Below are 20,398 nucleotides of genomic sequence, written 5' to 3'. Positions count from 1 at the left end.
ACATTGTGATATATGTTAATGTTTCTTTAAAAAAAATTTTTTTTTTATGCTAAGTGAAATAAGTCATAGAGAGAAAGACAGATAGTATATGTTTTCACTCTTATGTGGATCCTGAGAAACTTAACAGAAACCCATGGGGGAGGGAAGGAAAAAAAAAAAAGAGGTTAGAGTGGGAGAGAGCCAAAGCATAAGAGACTCTTAAAAATTGACAACAAACTGAGGGTTGATGGGGGGTGGGAGGAAGGGTAGGGTAGGTGATGGGTATTGAAGAGGGCATGTTTTGAGATGAGCACTGGGTGTTGTATGGAAACCAATTTGACAATAAATTTCATATATTAAAAACAAAACAAAACAAAACAAAAAACTGAGAACAAGTGAGGGTTGGTGGGGGGTGGAAGGGAGGGGAGAGTAGGTGATGGGCATTGAAGAGGGCATCTTTTGGGATGAGCACTGGGTGTTGTATGGAAACTAATTTGACAATAAATTTCATATGTTAAAAAAATATATTTCTTTTAAAGACTTTTTTAAATGTTTGTTTATTTTTGGGAGAGAGAGAGAGACAGAGACAGAGTGCCAGCAGGGGAGGGGCAGAGAGAGGGAGACACAGAATCTGAAGCAGGTTCCAGGCACTGAACTGTCAGCACAGAGCCCGACATGGGGCTCGAACCCATAAGATGGTTAGATCATGACCTGAACGAAAGTTGGTCGCTTAACCAACTGAGCCACCCAGGTGCCTCTGTATGTTTCTTTTAAATAACACATTAGGGGTTCCTGGGTGGCTCATTGTTGAGTGGCTGAGTCTTGATTTTGGCTCAGGTCATGATCCCAGGGTCGTGGGATCGAGCTCCACGCTCAGTGCAGAATCTGTTTGGGATCCTTTCTTTCTCTCTCTCTTTACCATCCCCCGCTCGGGTTCCCTTTAAAAAAGTAAAATAAAAAAATGAAAAGAACACATTAAGAGATCTCACAATGGGTATCTAACTATAATAATTTTTGAGTAGTGATGAATGTAAGTGATATTTTGAATTTCAGCAACAGTGGTCGAACGATCAGTGAATGCTTGTGATGCGTTGGCGGCCCGGTCTTAGATACTACTATAGTTTGTTGCCTGTGTTTATAATTGGAGGGAATGTTAACCTTCAGTTAAATGCTACTGAAAATCAGGATGTATTTTTTTTCCCATCCAAATCCATAGATTCTCCATAATATTTTCATTGACCTGGTCCACAGATCCCATTAAACACCTTGTGGTCCTGTTTTTTTCTGGCAGGGATATTTCATAGGTATTGTAGCTTGCCATCGGGAGGAGCTATTGATGTTTATTGCCTCGATTCATTATTTTATTAGGAGTTGTAAGCCATTGTATTTCTGTCATTCTGTTTTTAATTATCCACATATTTCAAAAAAAACAAACTGTCATCCACTCATTACCCTGAGGCATCATTTGTGTAGAAAGGGCGGGGTGAATGTTTGCTTCCTCTGTCTGTATCAGTTTTCAAAATAATGGGCTGTTGATTCCCTAGCATCCTTCAAAGATGACCAGTGAGTTTTGTTTTTAAAAATTTTAATCATTGCTTACTAACTCATGGGTTTAAACATATTTGAGGCATCTCAATCCTTTGCAGTTGTTTTTATTGATGTACAGATTGTCTTTTTGTCACGACTCCAGTAGTCTTTTGATCACCACCTTGACATCTGGTGTGATAAGGTATTCCAGACTGATTTTTTTACATTTCTAGCCCCAGGTCAGAAATCAACCATTCTCCAGGGATTCCTAGTTCTTTTTTCTGGGAAATAGTTATCTAGTTGCCATATCCAGGCTCTAAGAGTTTTCATGATTGCTGGTCGGTCATTGTTTTCGACTGGCTTTTCCGGGGACAGGGATAGGATTACACATTTTTAAAAAATATAAAATGCCTTATGAGTTAATTCTGGCGTTCAGTAAAGTTCAGAACTATAAGGGTTTTTAGTCTACCCTATTTAGTCTTCTATCTTCATCTCCTTTTTCCTATACTATAAATCGATACACCAGTATAATTTTTTCCTGCTTTATTTCATAGTATATACACGCAACCTCAAATTAATGTCAGTAGTACCTCCAAACAGTTTGAGATATTTTAGAGTTCTTGTTGTTTCTTTGGTAGATTCCATTAGGAATGTACTGTCAAATCAGTGTGTTTTAAAGTCACTTGAGGGGCACCTGGGTGCCTCAGTAGGTTAAGCGTCCAACTGTTGATTTCAGCTCAGGTCACGATCTCACGGTTTTTGGGTTTGAGCCCTGCGTCAGGCTCCTTGCTGACAAGTGCAGAGCCTGCCTGAGATTCTCTCTTTCCCTCTTTCTCTCTGCCTCCACCCACTCTTTCTCTCTCAAAATATATAAACTTAAAAAAAAAAATTTTTTTTTAAGTCAGTTGAAATAATTCCTCTCTACTTGGTTTTGCTATCAACTTAAAACATCCTTAAGTCATGTAACATTTTGGTTTTTATTTTAGGTATGGCTTTTTGAAACTTCAGTTTTTGCTCTGTGATTATAATCTAAAACATTTACAAGCCTCCTAAGACAGATCTATAAAGCAAGGTGTATTAGACATTATATTTTAGTTTGCTGTCTTTCCTGACCTATAGTTAGCTTTGAAAACAGTTTGTGTTTTATCTTTACACTTAAAAATAACAGATAGAGGTAAACGTTAGCATTCCATACCCTTTGTCCTCCACATTTGCTTCTTTTTAAAGGCTGTCCTGGTGGTCAGTGTATGACAGTTTACAGAGATGCTTACCTCACTTTTTATAGCAATACACCACTCCTTTGTGTTTATTGGCTGGCTCCCTGTTGTTAGACATTTAGGGTTTTCCGTTAGTCTTTTACCGTTACAGATAGCGCCACAGTGAAGAGCCTGTATGCACGCCTTTTGTGTTTTTGCCAGAGTATCTTTGCGACAGACCCCTAGAAGTGAAACTGCTAGAAATGCCCTCCCTGTCATGTCCCCCAGTAACGACCGAGTCATTTTGCATTCTTGCCAGCAGTGGTCAGAAGTACCGTTCAGTCTTTTGAAGTGTCAAAACCAGATTCCGACCAGACGACTGCCATTCGTTCCCTGGGTTCCTAGAGCTGAGAGACCTCAGAATGGGAAGCACCCACCATTCTAGAGCTCTGCTACCTGAAGTAGGACGTAATCTAGTGGTTCCTTGCTTGCCTTCGAGGTAATGATGTGTACTAGTACACTTTCTAGTCTTTGAAATTTGGCTTTTGTGATCTTGGTGATGCCTTTTCGCACGAGAACGGGGGTTCTTCCAAAGCGCTGGCTCCTTGTGCCTTAATTAGAATTAGACGATACACAAATGGCTAAATTTTTGAATCATAGAAATGTAGACATAGGAAGAATATAACCTGTCATTGAGGCTGTGTAAATAACGACTACTTACTAATTTTCTAGCCTGCTGCAGTATACTTTAAAATGCTCTCGTAATAGACACTGGCTAATCTAGATGCTAAATGAGAAGATTTGGTCTGAATGAGTATTTCTTTTCAGATGTGTAACAGGAGTTTTATAGAAGGGCTGGAAGTTACTGTTCTGTACTAGGTAAATATGGTACAAGGTGGCAGGTAAATATCAGATGGCAGGTAAATACAGAGGGGTGGGTTTTAAAATCTCCCCAAGGAAGCTGTGCTCCGTGCAAGTCTTTTAGCCCTGTTCATGAAATCCGGCCTTTAGCTGACAATGTGCAGTGCAGCAGCAGAGATTGATTGAGACATAAAGTGAAGGAAAACGTGACATTTGCATTCCAACAATGCATTTTATGAGTCGTTTGGAACTCTTCTTTTTTTAAATTAAATTAAATTTTATTTTATTACAAAAATGTTTTTAAATGTTTGTTTATTTTTGAGAGAGACAGAGAATGCGAGTAGGTGAGGGGCAGAGAGAGAGGGAGACACAGAATCTGAAGCAGGCTCCAGGCTCTGAGCTGTCAGCACAGAGCCCGACCCGGGGCTCGAACTCACGAGCTGTGAGACCATGCATGACCTGAGCCGAAGTCGGATACTCAACCGACTGAGCCACCCAGGCGCCCCAAGAATTCTTCTTTTTCTTCAAATAAAAGGGAGAGACTAACTCAGCGGTTTGTAATCCTCCTTGCATGTTAGACTCACTGAGGGGGCTCTGCAAGGAGGATATCTGGACCCCACCTCCTGAGAATCTGATTCAGCTGGTTTGAGGTCAGGGTTTTTGTTGTGTTTCTTTTTTTGTTTGTTTTGTTTTTAATCCTCCAATGATTTTTTTTTTTTAATATACACAAGTGGAGGACTACTGGTCTGACTTTGCAAGTCAAGAAGAGCTAAAGAAATGAATCAATCCGGGGCGCCTGGGTGGCGCAGTCGGTTAAGCGTCCGACTTCAGCTCAGGTCACGATCTCGCGGTCCGTGAGTTCGAGCCCCGCATCAGGCTCTGGGCTGATGGCTCGGAGCCTGGAGCCTGCTTCGGATTCTGTGTCTCCCTCTCTCTCTGCCCCTCCCCCGTTCATGCTATGTCTCTCTCTGTCCCCAAAATAAATAAAAAACGTTGAAAAAAAGAAATGAATCAATCCAATCATTGCATCTCATGTATATTTGATGTAAAACTGGTGTTTGAAGTAGGCAAGAACTCGTATAGCTTTTTCTTCATTCCTGAATCTTCCTGGAAATTGCTCACTTTTCTGGTCCGTAATCAAGTGTTTCATCCCCTGTGAACCTTCTCTGGGCAGTCTGGACCCTTTCTTCCCATTGGCCACACACCCAGCTCGGCACTGACGCTTCCTCATGTTGTTGTGTTGGGAGGTCTAGCTCCTGGACCAGACAAAAAGCTCCTTAGCATGTTTAAAAATGGCGGATGTCCATTAAGCACTGTGTTAACCATGGAGGATGCGCTGTCCGTGTTCTGTCGGAGTATGGTGTTGGTTGGAGAAGAATCAGAAACAGTGTGGCAGGTGCTACAATAGAGGGATGTGGTGTCTGTTCAGGGCACAGAGCGTGAGCCCCCTGACCTGGTCAAGATAGGATAGGGTCTGGGACCAGGAAACACTTGGCCCTTTCAATTCTAAATCCCTTTTACTTGGCAGGTGTTAGGCACCCAACAGACTTTGGTGAATCCATGACTGACGAGCTTACTGACTGAATAAATGAATAAGAGGAGACAGAAGATACAGTGTCAGTAACATGTGTGTGCGTGAGTCTGTATTTTGGAATGGGAGGAATATAAAGATAAGCATTCTTATGTCTTCTGCAAGAAGGAAGAGGGGAAATAAAATACTTTAAAACTCTTCTTTTCTTTCAATCCTTGTATTCTTAAATTCACACAATACATTCAAATGGTAATGTGGTCAGCAGGGACCATATTCAGTCAATTTTCCACCCACTTTCCTGCGCCTGCGCCCCAAGGATCGAGAGCCCGTGTTTGCTCTGCTTCTGGAGGCCTGGCTCCCACCGCAGAAGCCACCTGGGGAAACATGTCTTAGAGTTGGACCATATCCTGCCATTGACGTTCACCACAGGAGGGGTTCCGTTTGAAAACTCGTGACAGGACATATCCCATGGTTAGAGGCACGTTGCCTGTGGCAGCTTCCCTCAGAACGGAACAGGTTTTGTTACCCGTTGGAGAGTCCCTGTGCTCAGTTCAGAATTCATGTGAACGAGGACCTTGTGGGGAAACGCAGACAATTCAGCGTGAAGGCATAGCAGCACTTGTCTTGGGGCCTTTGCTATCTCTCTGCAAGTCGAGTATTTTTCTCTTCTTTCCCCCTTTGTTCAACCTCCACCCATTTCAGCCTCTGTCTCTATCTCTCTCCCTCTCCCTGCTTGTCTCTCTCTCTCGTTCTCTTGCTTTCCCATTATAGATGAGGTCATTATGATTTGGAGCCAAGAGGAGTGCATTCCTGTAACGTTAAATCTCTGTACTCAATTTGTGACTTTTTCTTTCTTTTCTTTTTTTTTTTTTTAGAAAATGGTGATACTTTATAGTTGGAGGACAGCTTGCTTAATTGTGCTATTTTAGATTGCAGATGTGAGCTTCCTAGAGGAATTCTGTCAATTTGTGAACAGGGCTTAGTGCTTCCAGACTTATTATTCTCACTTATTTCAAATTTATAATTGCTTTTGAGTCCATTGTGGGACGTGAAAAATGTTCTGGCTTTGGTTAGGTTATGGGCCACTTACTAGCTTTCTGGCGCCCTGTACTTTGGACACCCGGCTCCCCGCTGATGTGCAGGGAAGGAGGGTTCGTACTGGTAGGAGAGAGATCGGGCTACACTCCTTTCCCGACAGCAAGGTGGGTGCAGCGATCCTTCAGAGACGGGGTTTCCTAATAAAAGCTCTGTTCTGAAATCATAATGGAGATGTGAAGGAGGGTGAAGAGAGGGATGTGGGGGAAGGAGAGCGAGGAGAGAGAGATACAGAAAATAAGAAGATACCAACTATGAGGGATGATCTCACGTATTATCCCGAGACCTGTGCGCTGCAGGGGGAACAGCAGATATTTAATGACCAGAAAAGTTGGGCGTCCATTCTGCTTCTGTATCATCTGGGGCAAAACACTTCCTTCTTCTGGGTCACGGTCTCTTCCCTGTAAGAAAAAGTAGGGATTAACACCAAAGTCCTGTCTTCCCGAGACTTTCTTCCAGGGAGGGGAGGAGAGGTTTCCCTGGGTCTTTTTCTTTAAGCACATCTGGACCCCTAATCTCTTAAAAGCTGAGAGCCCTGACTTCCTCTGCCTTCTACTCCCTGTATGACTGTGGGTGAATTCGTGTCATTTTCCTCGTTTGGAACAGGAGGGTAGTCCCTCTTCTCGGGCTTGTAAGGATTCTGCTGAGAATGTGTGCTACAGTGATACCAGTTGAACGCTGAAACGCAGGAAAATTGGAACCATTTCTTTGCTGACCTACCCTTCCTCACATGATTCCAGAGGGGGAGGTATGAGGCTGGGGACAGTGACACGAAATGCATACACTTTTCCTCATTTTGGCTTTGGCCCCTTAACTTCTGTAGACTCCTAATGTTCTATACGGACCAACTGGCAAATTTCTTTTGTCTTGGATAGAGCGGCCTCAAATGTAGAATCAGCGTCTCCTTTGGAAAGAGGTGAGCCCAAGAGGAAGAGGTCAGAACCCCTGGACCTATTTCGCCTCATGTGCCTGTGACAGGGAGAGTCTTCCTAGAAAGAATGCTGCCCTTTGTGGGAGCAAGTCCTGAACTCACCTGGAAGAAAAGGTCCTTCAGTAGCCTTAAAAACATGCCTTTCCAGGGGCGCCTGGGTGGCTCCGTCGGTTCAGTGTCCGACTTCGGCTCAGGTCAGGATCTCGCAGTCCATGAGTTCGAGCCCCGCGTCGGGCTCTGTGCCGACAGCTCGGAGCCTGGAGCCTGCCTGGAGCCTGCTTCGGCTTCTGTGTCTCCCTCTCTCTCTCTGCCCCTCCCCTGCTCATGCTCTGTCTCTCTCTCTCTCAAAAATAAATAAAAATGTTAAAAAAAAAAAAAAAAGATGCCTTTCCATCTAGCCAGTTACTGATCTTACTCTTCCCTTCAAAGGGTGAGGGTGCCTTCAGTTCCTAACCTGAGTAGTAACTGAGTAGACGACATTTCTGCATGAAGTAATAGAATCCTTTGAAGAACCTTCAAGCAAAACAAGTAAAACTGAAGATGCTTCTGCCCTAAGAGCAACAATTCCACTGTGAGGTATTTCTCCAGAGCAAATGATTCCTTTAAACTTCCTGAAACATAGGAGGTCATTCTATTTGTAGGGTACTCTGAGTAGTTCCTATCGGGCCATCCTGAGGAGACTTTTTTTTTTTTTAATGTTTATTTATTTTTGAGACGGAGGCAGAGTGCGAGTGGGGGAGGGGCAGAGAGAGGGGGAGAGACAGAATCCGGAGCAGGCTCCAGGCTCTGAGCTGTCAGCACAGACATGGGGCTCGAACTCACAGACCGTGAGATCATGACCTGAACCAAAGTCGGACGCTTGACCGACTGAGCCACCCAGGTGTCCCTGAGGAGCCTTTTTTTTTTTTTTTAATGTTTATTTATTTTTGAGACGGAGGCAGAGTGCGAGTGGGGGAGGGGCAGAGAGAGGGGGAGAGACAGAATCCGGAGCAGGCTCCAGGCTCTGAGCTGTCAGCACAGACATGGGGCTCGAACTCACAGACCGTGAGATCATGACCTGAACCAAAGTCGGACGCTTGACCGACTGAGCCACCCAGGTGTCCCTGAGGAGCCTTTTTTTTTTTAATGTTTATTTCTTTATTTTGAGAGAGAGAGTGAGAGCATATGAACGAGAGTGGGGGAGGAGCAGAGAGAGGGAGAGAGAGAATCCCAAGCAGGCTCCACACTGTCAGCACAGAGCCCAGCACGCAGTGCTCCTTCCCACGACCCTGGAATCATGACCTGAGCCGAGATCAAGAGTCTGATGCATAACCGACTGAGCCCCCCAGGCACCCCGATCCTGAGGAGATTCTGTCTTGGCACATCAACGAGCCCACTTGCACCAATTTGCTGAATGCCAGGAAAACTCTTAGATATGTACGTCAGGAGGCATATACAGGAATGTTTGTAGAGGCTTTTTTTAAATAAAAATACGTGCGCACGCACACACACACGCACACACAGGGATACAACCTAAATATCAGGAAGGGAACGGATAAAGTGATATGATCATGTAGAAAGGACTGAACCAGAACTAACGTACCAACTTGGATGACGCTCAGACAGTGTTGATCAAAATAGCGGGTTGCAAAAGTATACCTACGTATCATGCTGTCTCCATAAAATTTAAAAACAAGCAAAACAACACTATTTATTGCTTAGGGATATTTACAGAAATATTAAAATATATGTAAATGCATGGAATGATAAATACCAAGTTCTGGAATAAGAAGTTACCCCAGAGAGCTGACACTGGGGAGAACCCAAGGGGGCTATGTTGACGTTGCCAGTATTTTAGTTTTTAAGCTCCCTGGTAGATCCATAAATACATGTTGGCTCTACAGTATACTTTGTTCTATGTTAACTGTCCTATGGAGATTTCCCTATAGAGCGAATGAAAGCTGTGAGAGAGGAGTCCAAGATGAGACAGGCCAGCAAGTCAGGGGTCAGATGGTGGGTGTCTCTGTGGGCCATTTTCAAGTTTGGCTTTCGTCTAAGGGCAAAGGGGATCCACAGAAAGGTGTCAGGACGCGTGGGAGGGATCCCATCAGGTTAGCAGCTGGAACATTAACTCCTGCTACCCAGTAGGGACTGGATTTGTGGAGAGTGGAGCAGTTAAGAGAAATTTGCCGTGGCCCCAACGGTAGAGAACCTCCTCCTTGAAATGCCGTCTTCTGCTTCCAGAATGTTCTTCCTTCCTTTTTCTCTCCCTCTTCTCTGGCCATGCCCTTTTATCCCCATCTCTAATTCCTCTTCCTCCTCTGGCCCCTTGGTGTTGTTGTTTCCCAGAGTGTTTTTTTTTTTCACCCTGTTTTCATTTTTTAGGGACATGTCTTAGTAATATGACTCATATCCCACCTTCAGTTACCATCTCCATGCTCTTGGTTCTCACATTTATTTCTGCAACCCCATCCTTTTTTCCCAGCTCCAAACTGCCTACTGGATATTTTTCCTTGACTGTCTCATAGTTGAAACAGAATCCAGCATGTTTGAAATGGAGTTATTCTCCTTTCCACATGTGCCTTTTCCTGCTGTGTTTGGGGTCTTGATTGACTGTACTATGATCTATCCCGTTGTCTGATCTAGAAAACCGGGTCTGATTCCAGACTCCTCTCTCTGTCAACTTCCCTCTGTAACTGGGTTTCACGTTAGGAATGAAGGGTAAGGCTTGGGTGCTCTGTGCTGTGACACGTTTAGGGACCCAAGAATGCTCAATTCCTTCCTTTCTAGTCACTTTACTGCCCTCCTCGTCAGAAGATTTCAGTGACCTCACCACCAGCAAGATACGATGCCGACTTCAGAGCATTATTACATCTAAGGCCCTTCTGGATCTGGCTGCGATTGACTTTTCATCCTCATTTGCTGCCATTTTTCTGTCCCAACACTCTTTGCAGTCAACCCACTTGAATGTGCCATATTGTTTTAGGGCTCGGTGCCTTGGTATATATACCACTCTTTCTGCTTAGAATTGGAATGTATTTTCTGACCATGCTTGTCTGGTGAATTCTTCAAGTCTTTAAAACTAGCCCGTGATAGCCCTGGTCTTGCTGGGCCCTAATTCCTAGTTTACATGCCTGCTTATCTCCGGCAGACTCTGAACCTCTGAGGCACAGAGAGAGCCCACTCACTTTTTACCTTCCTGTCCTGATACACTGCCAAGGCTCTGCTAGTGTGTTTAGGGTCGACTCTCCCAGCAAACCTCCCCTTTCTCTTTCTGCCCTGTACTAGGATTGTTGGAGATGAGTTGCAAATTACTGAAACAAACATTCCACAGGAAAAAAATACATTGTAATTGTAAACTCTTAGAACAGATATTCTATCTTCTGCAGTTTTGGTATTTGCTACCTCACTTAGAGCAACTCTGGGAGGAAGTATTTATATAGAGTGCATTTTATTTTTTTTATTTTTTTATTTTTTTATTTTTTTATTTTTTTAATTATCTAGCTCTTTTTTTTTAATTTTTTTTAAATTTTTTTAACGTTTATTTTTATTTTTGAGACAGAGAGAGACAGAGCATGAAGGGGGGAGGGGCAGAGAGAGAGGGAGACACAGAATCGGAAGCAGTCTCCAGGCTCCGAGCCATGAGCCCAGAGCCTGACGCGGGGCTCGAACTCACGGACCGCGAGATCGTGACCTGAGCTGAAGTCGGACGCTTAACCGACTGCGCCACCCAGGCGCCCCTATATAGAGTGCATTTTAAACAAAAGTTTCAGTGTTCTCAGTCCTGCTTCCTGACCTTTCCAGGAGCTATCTTCGTGATCTGTCTTCAGTTTCTTTTTTGTCAGTCTTCAGGTTTTTACTCGTAGTGCCTTCTGCTCATCTGCCAGACATATTTAAGCTTCCTCAGTCCTTTTAGCAAGATGATGGTGATGATGATGATGATGGTGGTGGTGGTGATGATGATAAACTCGTCTCTTCAACATTGCTGCTTATTCTTCAAACTCTTTCCTTATTCCTATTCTCCTTTTCATCATTTAAAAAAACCCAGCTATTTATGCTTGGTACATTTACTTGCTCATGTTCTGTTCACTCTGCCCCCTGGAATCTGACGGTAGGCATTACCACGAGGAAAAGCTTTCTCTCAAAGGTGTAAGCGACTTCCAGCTTGCCAATCCAGCTGTGTGTCTTTAACTATGATGCTGCTGCTTCTCTCTGTAGTTTTTGATACTATGGTATTGATGATCTCTTCCTCTTAAAAATGTTTTCCACTCTTCACTTCTGTATCATGGTACTCTCTTTTAAAAATTTTGTTTGTTTGTTTTTTATTTAGAGAGGGCACATGAGCAGGGGAGGGGCAGAGAGGGAGAGAGAGAGAGAATCTAAGCAGGCTTTGCAGTGTCCAGACACAGGGCTCGATCCCACGACTGTGAGATGATGACCTGAGCCCAAATCAAGAGTCAGATGCTTAACCCCCTGAGCCACCTCGGGACCCCTCACGGTACTCTTACAATTTCTAGTCTTTCTCTGATCTTGCAGTTCATCTATTTCGGCACATATGATTCTATCTTTATCCACTGACGTGTGTTCAACAAATATTTATCGGGTGACAATGAAGTGCCAGGCACTGGATGTGTAGTGGAGAACAAAACAGATTATGGTCTAACTTTCTGAAGTCCAGAGTTTAAACTTGGTGTTTGTTATCTATTACTGTTTAACAAATTACCACAAACTTAGTGACTTAAAATAATACACTTACTGTCACAGTTTTTGTGGATCAGGCATCTGGGCATGGCTTACCTCTGCCCTGTGTTCGGGGGTCTCTCACGAGCCTGCAGTCACGGTGTCGGCCGGGGCCGGGGACCCCCCTGCAGCCTCCAGCGGGGGGGGGGGGGGGTCCGCTTCCAGGCTCATGTTCATGTTGGCGGGATTCCTTTCATGGCAGACCGGTGGACAGATGGCCTCGGTGCCCCAGCACCCTCAGCTCCTTGCCACGTGGGTCTGTGTATGTGGCACCTCGTTTCATCGGAGCTAGTGAGGAGGAGGGGCAAAAGAGTTGACTTGCAAGGTGGGAGTTGTGACCTCGTGGAATATGTTGGTGGAAATGATATCCCATTACTTTTACTGTGTTCTAACGGTTAGAAGCAAGTCACAGATCCTACCCACGCTCAAGACGAGATTCCATGGGACAAAACTGCCAGGAAGCAGAGACTCACTAGGGGCCTTCTTAAGAGTCCCCCTGTCACAAACCTGTTAGTGTTTTTCCCTCGGATGGTACGGCCACCTCCATGCCTACTGCTTTTCCAGGGAACTCAGTCCCCTTCCCTTGCCCACACCTGCTTCTCATCCTGTATTCCCTGACCTGGTCAGCCGCCTTGTATGTGTCCAGTCATCTACTCTGGAAAGGAAACCCCGAGATCATTTTCAGTGCTTCCTCTGGAGGTTTAATGGGCCCCTGGGTTCTGTACGTTCTCCCCCTGGGGCGCCTTTCATGTCATTCTGTACTTTCCATCGACACTGACCTGGCTTTAGTTGGTTGTTACGATGCCTCTTTTTTTTTAAATACCAAAAGGCAGAGACCTGGTCTTACTCTGTGGATCCAAAGTGCCAGCCTCGAGAGCAGTGATTCCGAGTCTTGGCTGCACCCTGGAATCACTCAGGGAGCTTGGAATGTCACCAGTGCCTGGGACCCACCGCCAGACGTGATGGCAGACTGGGTCCCAGGTGCAGCTGGACGTTGGCATTTTAAAAATCTCTGTGGGGGGCTCCTGAGTGGCTCAGTTGGTTGGGCGACTGACTTCGGCTCAGGTCATGATCTCGCGGTTCGTGAGTTCGAGCCCCGCGTCGGGCTCCGTGCTGACAGCTCGGAGCCTGGAGCCTGCTTCGGATTCTGTGCCTCCCTCTCTCTCAGCCCCTTCCCTGCTTGCTCTCTGTCTCTCAAAAATAATAAACATTGAAAAAAAAATTTTAAAAATCTCTGTGATTCAAGCGTGCAGGCAACAGTGAAAGCCTTAGTTGAAGAAATCAAGTCTCTGGGAGAATGAAAGGAGGAAAAAATGGTAAACATTTAATGAATAGGAAGAATTTAAACTGGAGTTAAAGTTGCATTAAAAAAATCACACACCCTTCAGATAGAATGTGACACAGCAAAGTAATCAAAATGATCTCTAAAATGATCAGTGAAGGGGTGCCTGGGCGGCTCAGCAGGTTAAGTATCCGACTTCAGCTCAGGTTATCATCTCACAGTTCACAAGTTCGAGCCCCACGTCAGGCTCTGTGCTGACAGTTCCGAGCCTGGAGCCTGCTTCGGATGCTGTGTGTGTGTCTCTCTCTGCCCCTCTCCTGTTTGTGCTTTGTTTCTCTCTAAAAAACAAGCAAACAAAAAACATTAAAATGATCAGTGAAGTTTGGGAATATGTACCTTTGTGGGAATGAGAAATGTGGGAAATCAGAAATGTCAAAGAGTGAAAGATGTAGTTTGTTAAAATACAACGCTTTATTATTAAAAAAATTTTTTTTTTAATGTTTATTTATTTTTGAGAGAGAGAGAAAGAGCACAAGCAGGAGAGGGGTGAAGAGAGCGAGGGAGACACAGAATCCAAAACAGGCTCCAGGCTCTGAGCCGTCAGCACAGAGCCTGATACGGGGCTTGAACCCACGGACCGTGAGATCATGACCTGAGCTGAAGTCAGGCGCTCAACCGACTGAGCCACCCAGGCGCCCCTAAAATACAACACTTTGGTTTTTGTGTTCATGAAGTAAGCAAAAAAGTGAAATAAAGAGCCACCTGGAATAATTCACATTTTTCTTTGTGTTTTGTATGTGTGTGTGTGTGGGTACGTGCACATAAGGTGTAATTTACTTGCAAGTTACTCTGAGTTTCTCCTTTATTTTCCAGGAACGTCTTGAAGACAGTTGCATTGGGTCAGATGTTGTCCTTGTGTATATGCGGGACGGCCATTACCAGCCAGTACCTGGCAGAAATATACAGAGTCAACACGCCCATGCTTCAGAGCTTTATCAACTATTGCCTGCTGCTTCTGTTTTATACGGTGATGCTGGCATTCCAGTCAGGTCGGTACAACGTGAGAGTGGCCTTTGCAGCCAGTTATCTTTATAAAAATGTTGGGCTTCTAATTACTTAAGAAATAAAATGCGAGGTAAAACCAAGAACAGGAAACTATTTTTCATCCAAGTTATTAGAAAAGGAGGGCACCTCTGAATGGTATGCAAATAGCAATTGGAGATTTATGTATAACTGTGAAATTGTTAAGAACAGGGAGCACCAGACGGTACCAGTAGAAGTTGTCAAGGAATTTGAAAAAGTGCTGGGACATCTGACTGGCTCAGTTGGTAAAGCATGGGACTCTTGATCTCGGGGTTGTGAGTTTGAGCCTCACGTTGGAGGTAGAGATTACTTAAAAAAAAAAATGAATAAAATTGAAAAAGTGGAAGCTCCATTGAGAGTCAGGTTTTATTTTTTCCCCTGTGGTTGATACATTTAAGAGACAATATTAAAAACCCTTAAAAAGAGCCTCACTCTCCAAAATACACATTTCCAGCCAAGTGGAGAATGTTAGAGGGAGCATGGGTTGTGTGTAGATCAAGTCTATGTTGTGAGAAAGACAAAGGAATTGGCAAGGAGTTAACATCTTTTTTTGTTTTAATGTTTGTTTATTTTGGGAGAGAGAGAGTAGAGCAGGGGAGGGGCAGAGAGAGGGAGAGAGAGAGAATCTCCTGCTGACAGACAGCCTGATGTAGGGCTTGATCTCATGAGCCATGAGATCATGACCTGAGCCAAAATCAGGACTCACACACTTAACCTCCTGAGCCACTCAGGTGCCCCCCCCCCTTTTAAAAAATATTTATTTTTTAATAATATTAAAAAAGAGACAGCACAAGTGGGGAGGGGCAGAGAGAGAGGGAGAGGGAGAGAAGGAATTAACATCCTTATTACTGGCTGGTTAAGTTGTTTTATTTTATTTTTTTTATTTTTATTTTTTTTTAAATTTTTTTTCAACGTTTTTTATTTATTTTTGGGACAGAGAGAGACAGAGCATGAACGGGGGAGGGGCAGAGAGAGAGGGAGACACAGAATAGGAAACAGGCTCCAGGCTCCGAGCCATCAGCCCAGAGCCTGACGCGGGGCTCGAACTCACGGACCGCGAGATCGTGACCTGGCTGAAGTCGGACGCTTAACCGACTGCGCCACCCAGGCGCCCCTAATGTTTATTTTTGAGAGAGAGAGAAAGTGCAAGGGGGAGGAGTAGCGAGAGGGAGACACAGAATCCAAAGCAGGCTCTCAGCTGTCACCATAGAGCCCAGTGCAGGGCTCGAATCCATGAACCACGAGATCATGACCTGAGCTGAAGTCGGACACTTAACCAACTGAACCACCCAGGTGCCCTTGGTTAAGTTGTTTTAGAATCATTATAGATTTATGATTTCTAGCTGCTGTGCAAAAAATGGGAAAGGTTCTGACTGACCTCTTGTGCCGGATATCATTTGAATTGTTTACCTCATTTTGTTACATTTTATGTCACTCAGTCCTCCCAAGGAAGCAAAGTGAGTATTACCGTTATCCCTACTTTGCAGATGAGGAAACAGAGTCACACAGCCCACCAGAGCTGGTTGTGAGTCATGCAGGTAGCGACTGGTGGAGCCGGATTCCGAGCCAGGCAGCCTGCCCCTGAGCCCATGCTGTGCACGAGGGGCTGTTAGTCGTAACAGACGTCCTTCCCGTAAGAGGAGAGCGTGAGGGGTGTCTGGGTGGCTCAGTTGGTTAAGCGTCTTAGTCATGATCGGCTCGGGTCACGATCTCTCAGTTCTGTGGGTTCGAGCCCTGCATCATGCTCTGTGCTGACAGTGTGGAGCCTGCTTGGGATTCTCTCTCTCTCCCTCTCTCTATGCCCTTCCCGACTTGTGCTGTGTCTGTCTCTCTGAAAATAAATAAGTAAACCTAAAAAACAAAAAGAGATTGAATCCAGGAATGTGAAAACGAGGGGTAACCCAGACTGACCAAGAGGGGGCTGTCCTTCCGTCTTTGGCATTTGAAGCCACATCGTGAAATCACTGGTGTTTGCTAATCCTCTTGTAATATGAACCTTAATAGGTCAGTGGAATTCCTGTGTTGGGTTAAGTGACTTATTTTTGAAAGAAAATGGAAGCCAGTGTGTGTGTGGGGGGGAAACATTTTAAGGGGAAAGCACCAGATTTGGCAAGAATGTTAGGAGTTAGAAACACAATTGGACACATGGTTACTAGCCCCCGGACTCCGCTCCTCTGTGAGCTGTTCTGAACTCTTGAAGGAAGTTAGCATGATTCATAAATATGTCAGTGAGGTCCCCCAAGGGGTGATGGCAGGGACCTTCCAAGCCATGTCGTGTTGAGTGGGACTGACTTTTTGATTTCAGGATGTTCCTGCGAATTGGACTTCGATGATAATTCTTTGGTTATGATTCTCACTTATAGATTATCTTATCGTAAAGCCTTCTCCTGTATGTGCTAACTATGTATCTCCAAAGAAGTGAATTGCAGTTAACTTAAATAAGTAGAATTTGGGCAATAAAAAAAGGTGTTTCTTCAATGATGTAAGTCTTTTTTCCAGACTTATCACTGACTTAATTTTCTCTTGAGAGCACATCTCTTCCAAAAGAATGACCAAGTAGGGGCGCCTGGGTGGCGCAGTCGGTTAAGCGTCCGACTTCAGCCAGGTCACGATCTCGCGGTCCGTGAGTTCGAGCCCCGCGTCAGTCTCTGTGCTGACGGCTCGGAGCCTGGAGCCTTTTTCCTATTCTGTGTCTCCCTCTCTCTCTGCCCCTCCCCCGTTCATGCTCTGTCTCTCTCTGTCCCAAAAATAAATAAAAAAACGTTGAAAAAAAAGTTTAAAAAAAAAAAAAAAAACAAAAACAAAAGAATGACCAAGTGCAGAGATTAAATGACCAAATGGATTTATAAGAAAACATATCATTTCTAGGATAATCTGTAGCTTATCAGCAATGGCAGCATCCAAGCCCATATCTGGATGTTATATTTATGTGACAGTAGGAAAGGAAATTTAACCACTTTTCTCCTACTTACTCTCTCTCTGGTGTTTTCTTTGAACACTTGTCTATGATGACACCTTAGGCTGGGTCTCCTAACAGAAAAAAATCTAACTGCCTCTGCTGAGTTACTGTAGGCATTTAGGTTATGAATAATGGAAATTAGGAAGCACCACATTCGTAATACATAATGAACATTTGCTTTGACTCTTTAATATCTACATTGAACACACATAGTAATATTTTCTTTTCTTTTCTTTTTCTTTTTTTTTTAATTTTTTTTTTTTTTAACATTTATTTTCGAGACAGAGAGAGACAGAGCATGAACAGGGGAGGGTCAGAGAGAGGGAGACACAGAATCCGAAACAGGCTCCAGGCTCTGAGCTGTCAGCACAGAGCCCGACGCGGGGCTCGAACTCATGGACCGCGAGATCACGACCTGAGCCGAAGTCGGCCGCCCAACCGACTGAGTCACCCAGGCGCCCCTTTTCTTTTCTTTTTCTAATGTTTATTCATTTCTGAGAGAGAGAAAGAGAGGGAGCACAAGCCGGGGAGGAGCAGAGACAGAGAGAGGGAGACACAGAATCTGAAGCAGGCTCCGGGCCCTGAGCTGTCAGCACAGAACCCGACATGGGGCTCGAACTCATGAACCATGAAATCATGATCTGAGCCGAAGTTGGAAGCTTAATTGACTGAGCCATCCAGGCGGCCCTCTTTTCTTTCTTTAAAAAAGTATTATTTATTTATTTTGAGAGACCGAGAGAAACAGAGCACACACACAGGGGAGGGGCAGAGAGAGAGAGGGAGACTGAGACTCCCAAGCAGACTCCACACTGTCAGTGCAGATGGGAGACTGAGACCCCTAGCAGGGGTCAGTGCAGACCCCACTGTGGGGCTCGAACTCGTGAACCACGAGATCATGACCTGAGCCGAAGTCGAGAGCCGGACGCTTGACTGACTTAGCCACCCAGGCATCCCCATGGTATTGCTTTCAAGCAACATGTGCCAACCCAGATTTCTTTCCACCAGGTAGTGATAACCTTCTGCACATCTTGAAGAGAAAATGGTGGAAGTACGTCCTGCTTGGACTAGCGGACGTGGAAGCCAATTACCTGATTGTCAGAGCGTACCAGTATACGACTCTAACCAGTGTCCAGGTAAGAGGCAGTCTCTGACCGGTTTGGAGTTTTCAGTTCAAGGAAAGAAGCTGAAGCCATGTTTGCTAGGCCAACTTTATCGAAAACCTGTTCCCTTGCAGGAAATCTAAACACGGGTGGATGCTATCTGTTTTTCAGGGGAGCATATGTGCTAGTGATTAAGATCTCCTGGAATCAGTGAAAACGTATACAAGTTAATCAGTTCCCAACCTGCCAGTGCTGCTCCCCAGTAGAACAGTTGATACCGAAGGAAGCAGAAATATTTAGTTGGCAATTGATGCTGTGATGTTGACAAGAGTTGTTTTAAGTTTGTTTGAACATGGCCCATAAAGTGAGTATACTTTTGTGTGCCACAGAAAACTGCTTTGCTAGTAAAGTAGATATTCAAGACAAAGGGGCCATTGGACTTGTTGGAAGGAACCTCGTAGACACATGGGGTAGAGACTCAGCGTCCTGCGTGGCCAAAGGCAAGAGCGAGCTCCTTATTCCTTTTTTAGGTTGACTCTTGATGGATTGAAAGAAGTGTGTTCCTGCAGAGCAGTACTTTTTCACTTGGTGGGGTTGAGGAAGACTGATTCAGTTGTCTTAATGTTAGCAGACTTACGGGCTGCGTGATGGCACCGACTCACTAGTGGGAACAACAACACAGTTTATAAAGGGAGACTCCGGGGTCAGGTTTACGCTTCACAGTTTAATAGGTTTGTAACTTTGTTTTTGAGAGAGAGAGAGAGAGAGAGAGAGAGCATGCAAGTGGGGGAAGGGCAGAGGTATATATATATATATATATATATATATATATATATAGAGAGAGAGAGAGAGAGAGAGAGAGAGAGAGAGAGAGAGAGAGGTGGGGGGGGGAGAAAAAGGGAGAGAGTCAGTCCCAAGTGGCTTCCATGCCCATTGCAGAACCTGATGTGGGGCTTGATGCCATGACTGTGAAATCACGACCTGAGCCAGGTGCTCAACTGACTTAGTCATCCAGGTGCCCCTAAAATACAGAGATGTGTTTATTTCGTCTTCACATTTTAGGACCATGGAAAAAATTGAACTGAAATTGGACTTATTTCACTTGGAAGACAAAAGGATTGGTGAAAATTTGGTATTTTTCCCATGTGAATATACATTAATTTTTTTTTTTTTTAACGTTTATTTGTTTTTGAGACAGAGAGAGACAGAGCATGAACGGGGGAGGGACAGAGAGAGAGGGAGACACAGAATTGGAAGCAGGCTCCAGGCTCTGAGCCATCAGCCCAGAGCCCAATGCGGGGCTCGAACTCACGGACCGTGAGATCATGACCCGAGCTGAAGTCAGCCGCCCAACCGACTGAGCCACCCAGGCGCCCCAAATGCTGAATGCATCTTATTAAGTGTTTTCTGTTCTGTAACATTGTACTAATTGTGCTAAGGATTGTCTTCAGCAGACTTTTTGGCTTTTGACTGGCTTGGGGAAATATGGGTTAAGACGGATACCACAGGAGGCACGTAAAAAACCCAGGATTTCATAACAATTAAGACCAGGAGTTACTGAAAGAATGAAATTCATCATGAATAGGATTATGTGTGCTTTCAGCTATGAGTAATGAGGGTATGAGAGTGTGGAAGATGGCATTTTTCTAGTCACGTTTATCCTTATAATTTCAGGCACAATTTAATTACTTGATTAGAGCTCCCAGAAACTTTGATCTCTTGACGACTGACGATGACAAGTTTTGAAATGGTACAAGGTCTAAACACAGCTAAGTGGAACTCTTACAGTTGGGTCTTTTTGACTGAAGTTCATGTCCTTTACCACTGAAAAGAATTTCTTTCACTTTTAGCCTCTTAGGAAAATGTAAGCATTTGGTTGTCAAAAGGTGTTTGCTTTTCGGTGCTCGCAAGGAGTACAGTACGAGAAGGGCATGTGACCGCTACAGCTCCCAGCTCCGCGGAGGGTGTGTGTCGCTGGGATCCTTCCAGCCGAGTCTCTGCTTGAGTAAATCTGTGGCCTGGGTGAAAGGGAGTTTGGGCCACGTGGTCTCTGAACCTCCTCCCTAAGGATTCCTTCAAAGATTCTGTAATTACGGGGGTGCCTGGGTGGCTCTGTCAGTTAAGTGTCTGACTTT

At 44.6% G+C, this 20,398-nt stretch overlaps 1 protein-coding gene across 6 annotated transcripts in view; it reads left to right on the top strand.

Moving 5' to 3' along the window:
* SLC35F2 (solute carrier family 35 member F2) overlaps positions 1-20,398 on the top strand; it is a 101,466-nt gene that overhangs the window by 68,676 nt on the left and 12,392 nt on the right. For 5 of the 6 annotated variants that reach the window (XM_042907342.1, XM_042907341.1, XM_042907340.1 and 2 more), the window contains 2 exons: positions 13,995-14,170; positions 18,169-18,296. In XM_042907342.1, coding sequence (XP_042763276.1) covers positions 14,026-14,170; positions 18,169-18,296 — 273 coding nt within the window. In that variant the 5' untranslated portion in view covers positions 13,995-14,025. Of the gene's footprint in view, positions 1-7,549; positions 7,697-13,994; positions 14,171-18,168; positions 18,297-20,398 lie in introns of all 6 variants that reach the window. The other variant, XM_042907343.1, reaches the window with a different exon arrangement.

The sequence above is a fragment of the Panthera leo genome, chromosome D1, assembly GCF_018350215.1.
Source record: "Panthera leo isolate Ple1 chromosome D1, P.leo_Ple1_pat1.1, whole genome shotgun sequence".
NCBI classification, from domain to species: Eukaryota; Metazoa; Chordata; class Mammalia; order Carnivora; family Felidae; genus Panthera; species Panthera leo.
Note: the sequence above shows the minus strand (reverse complement) of the source record. Positions and strands in the feature narration are given on the sequence as shown.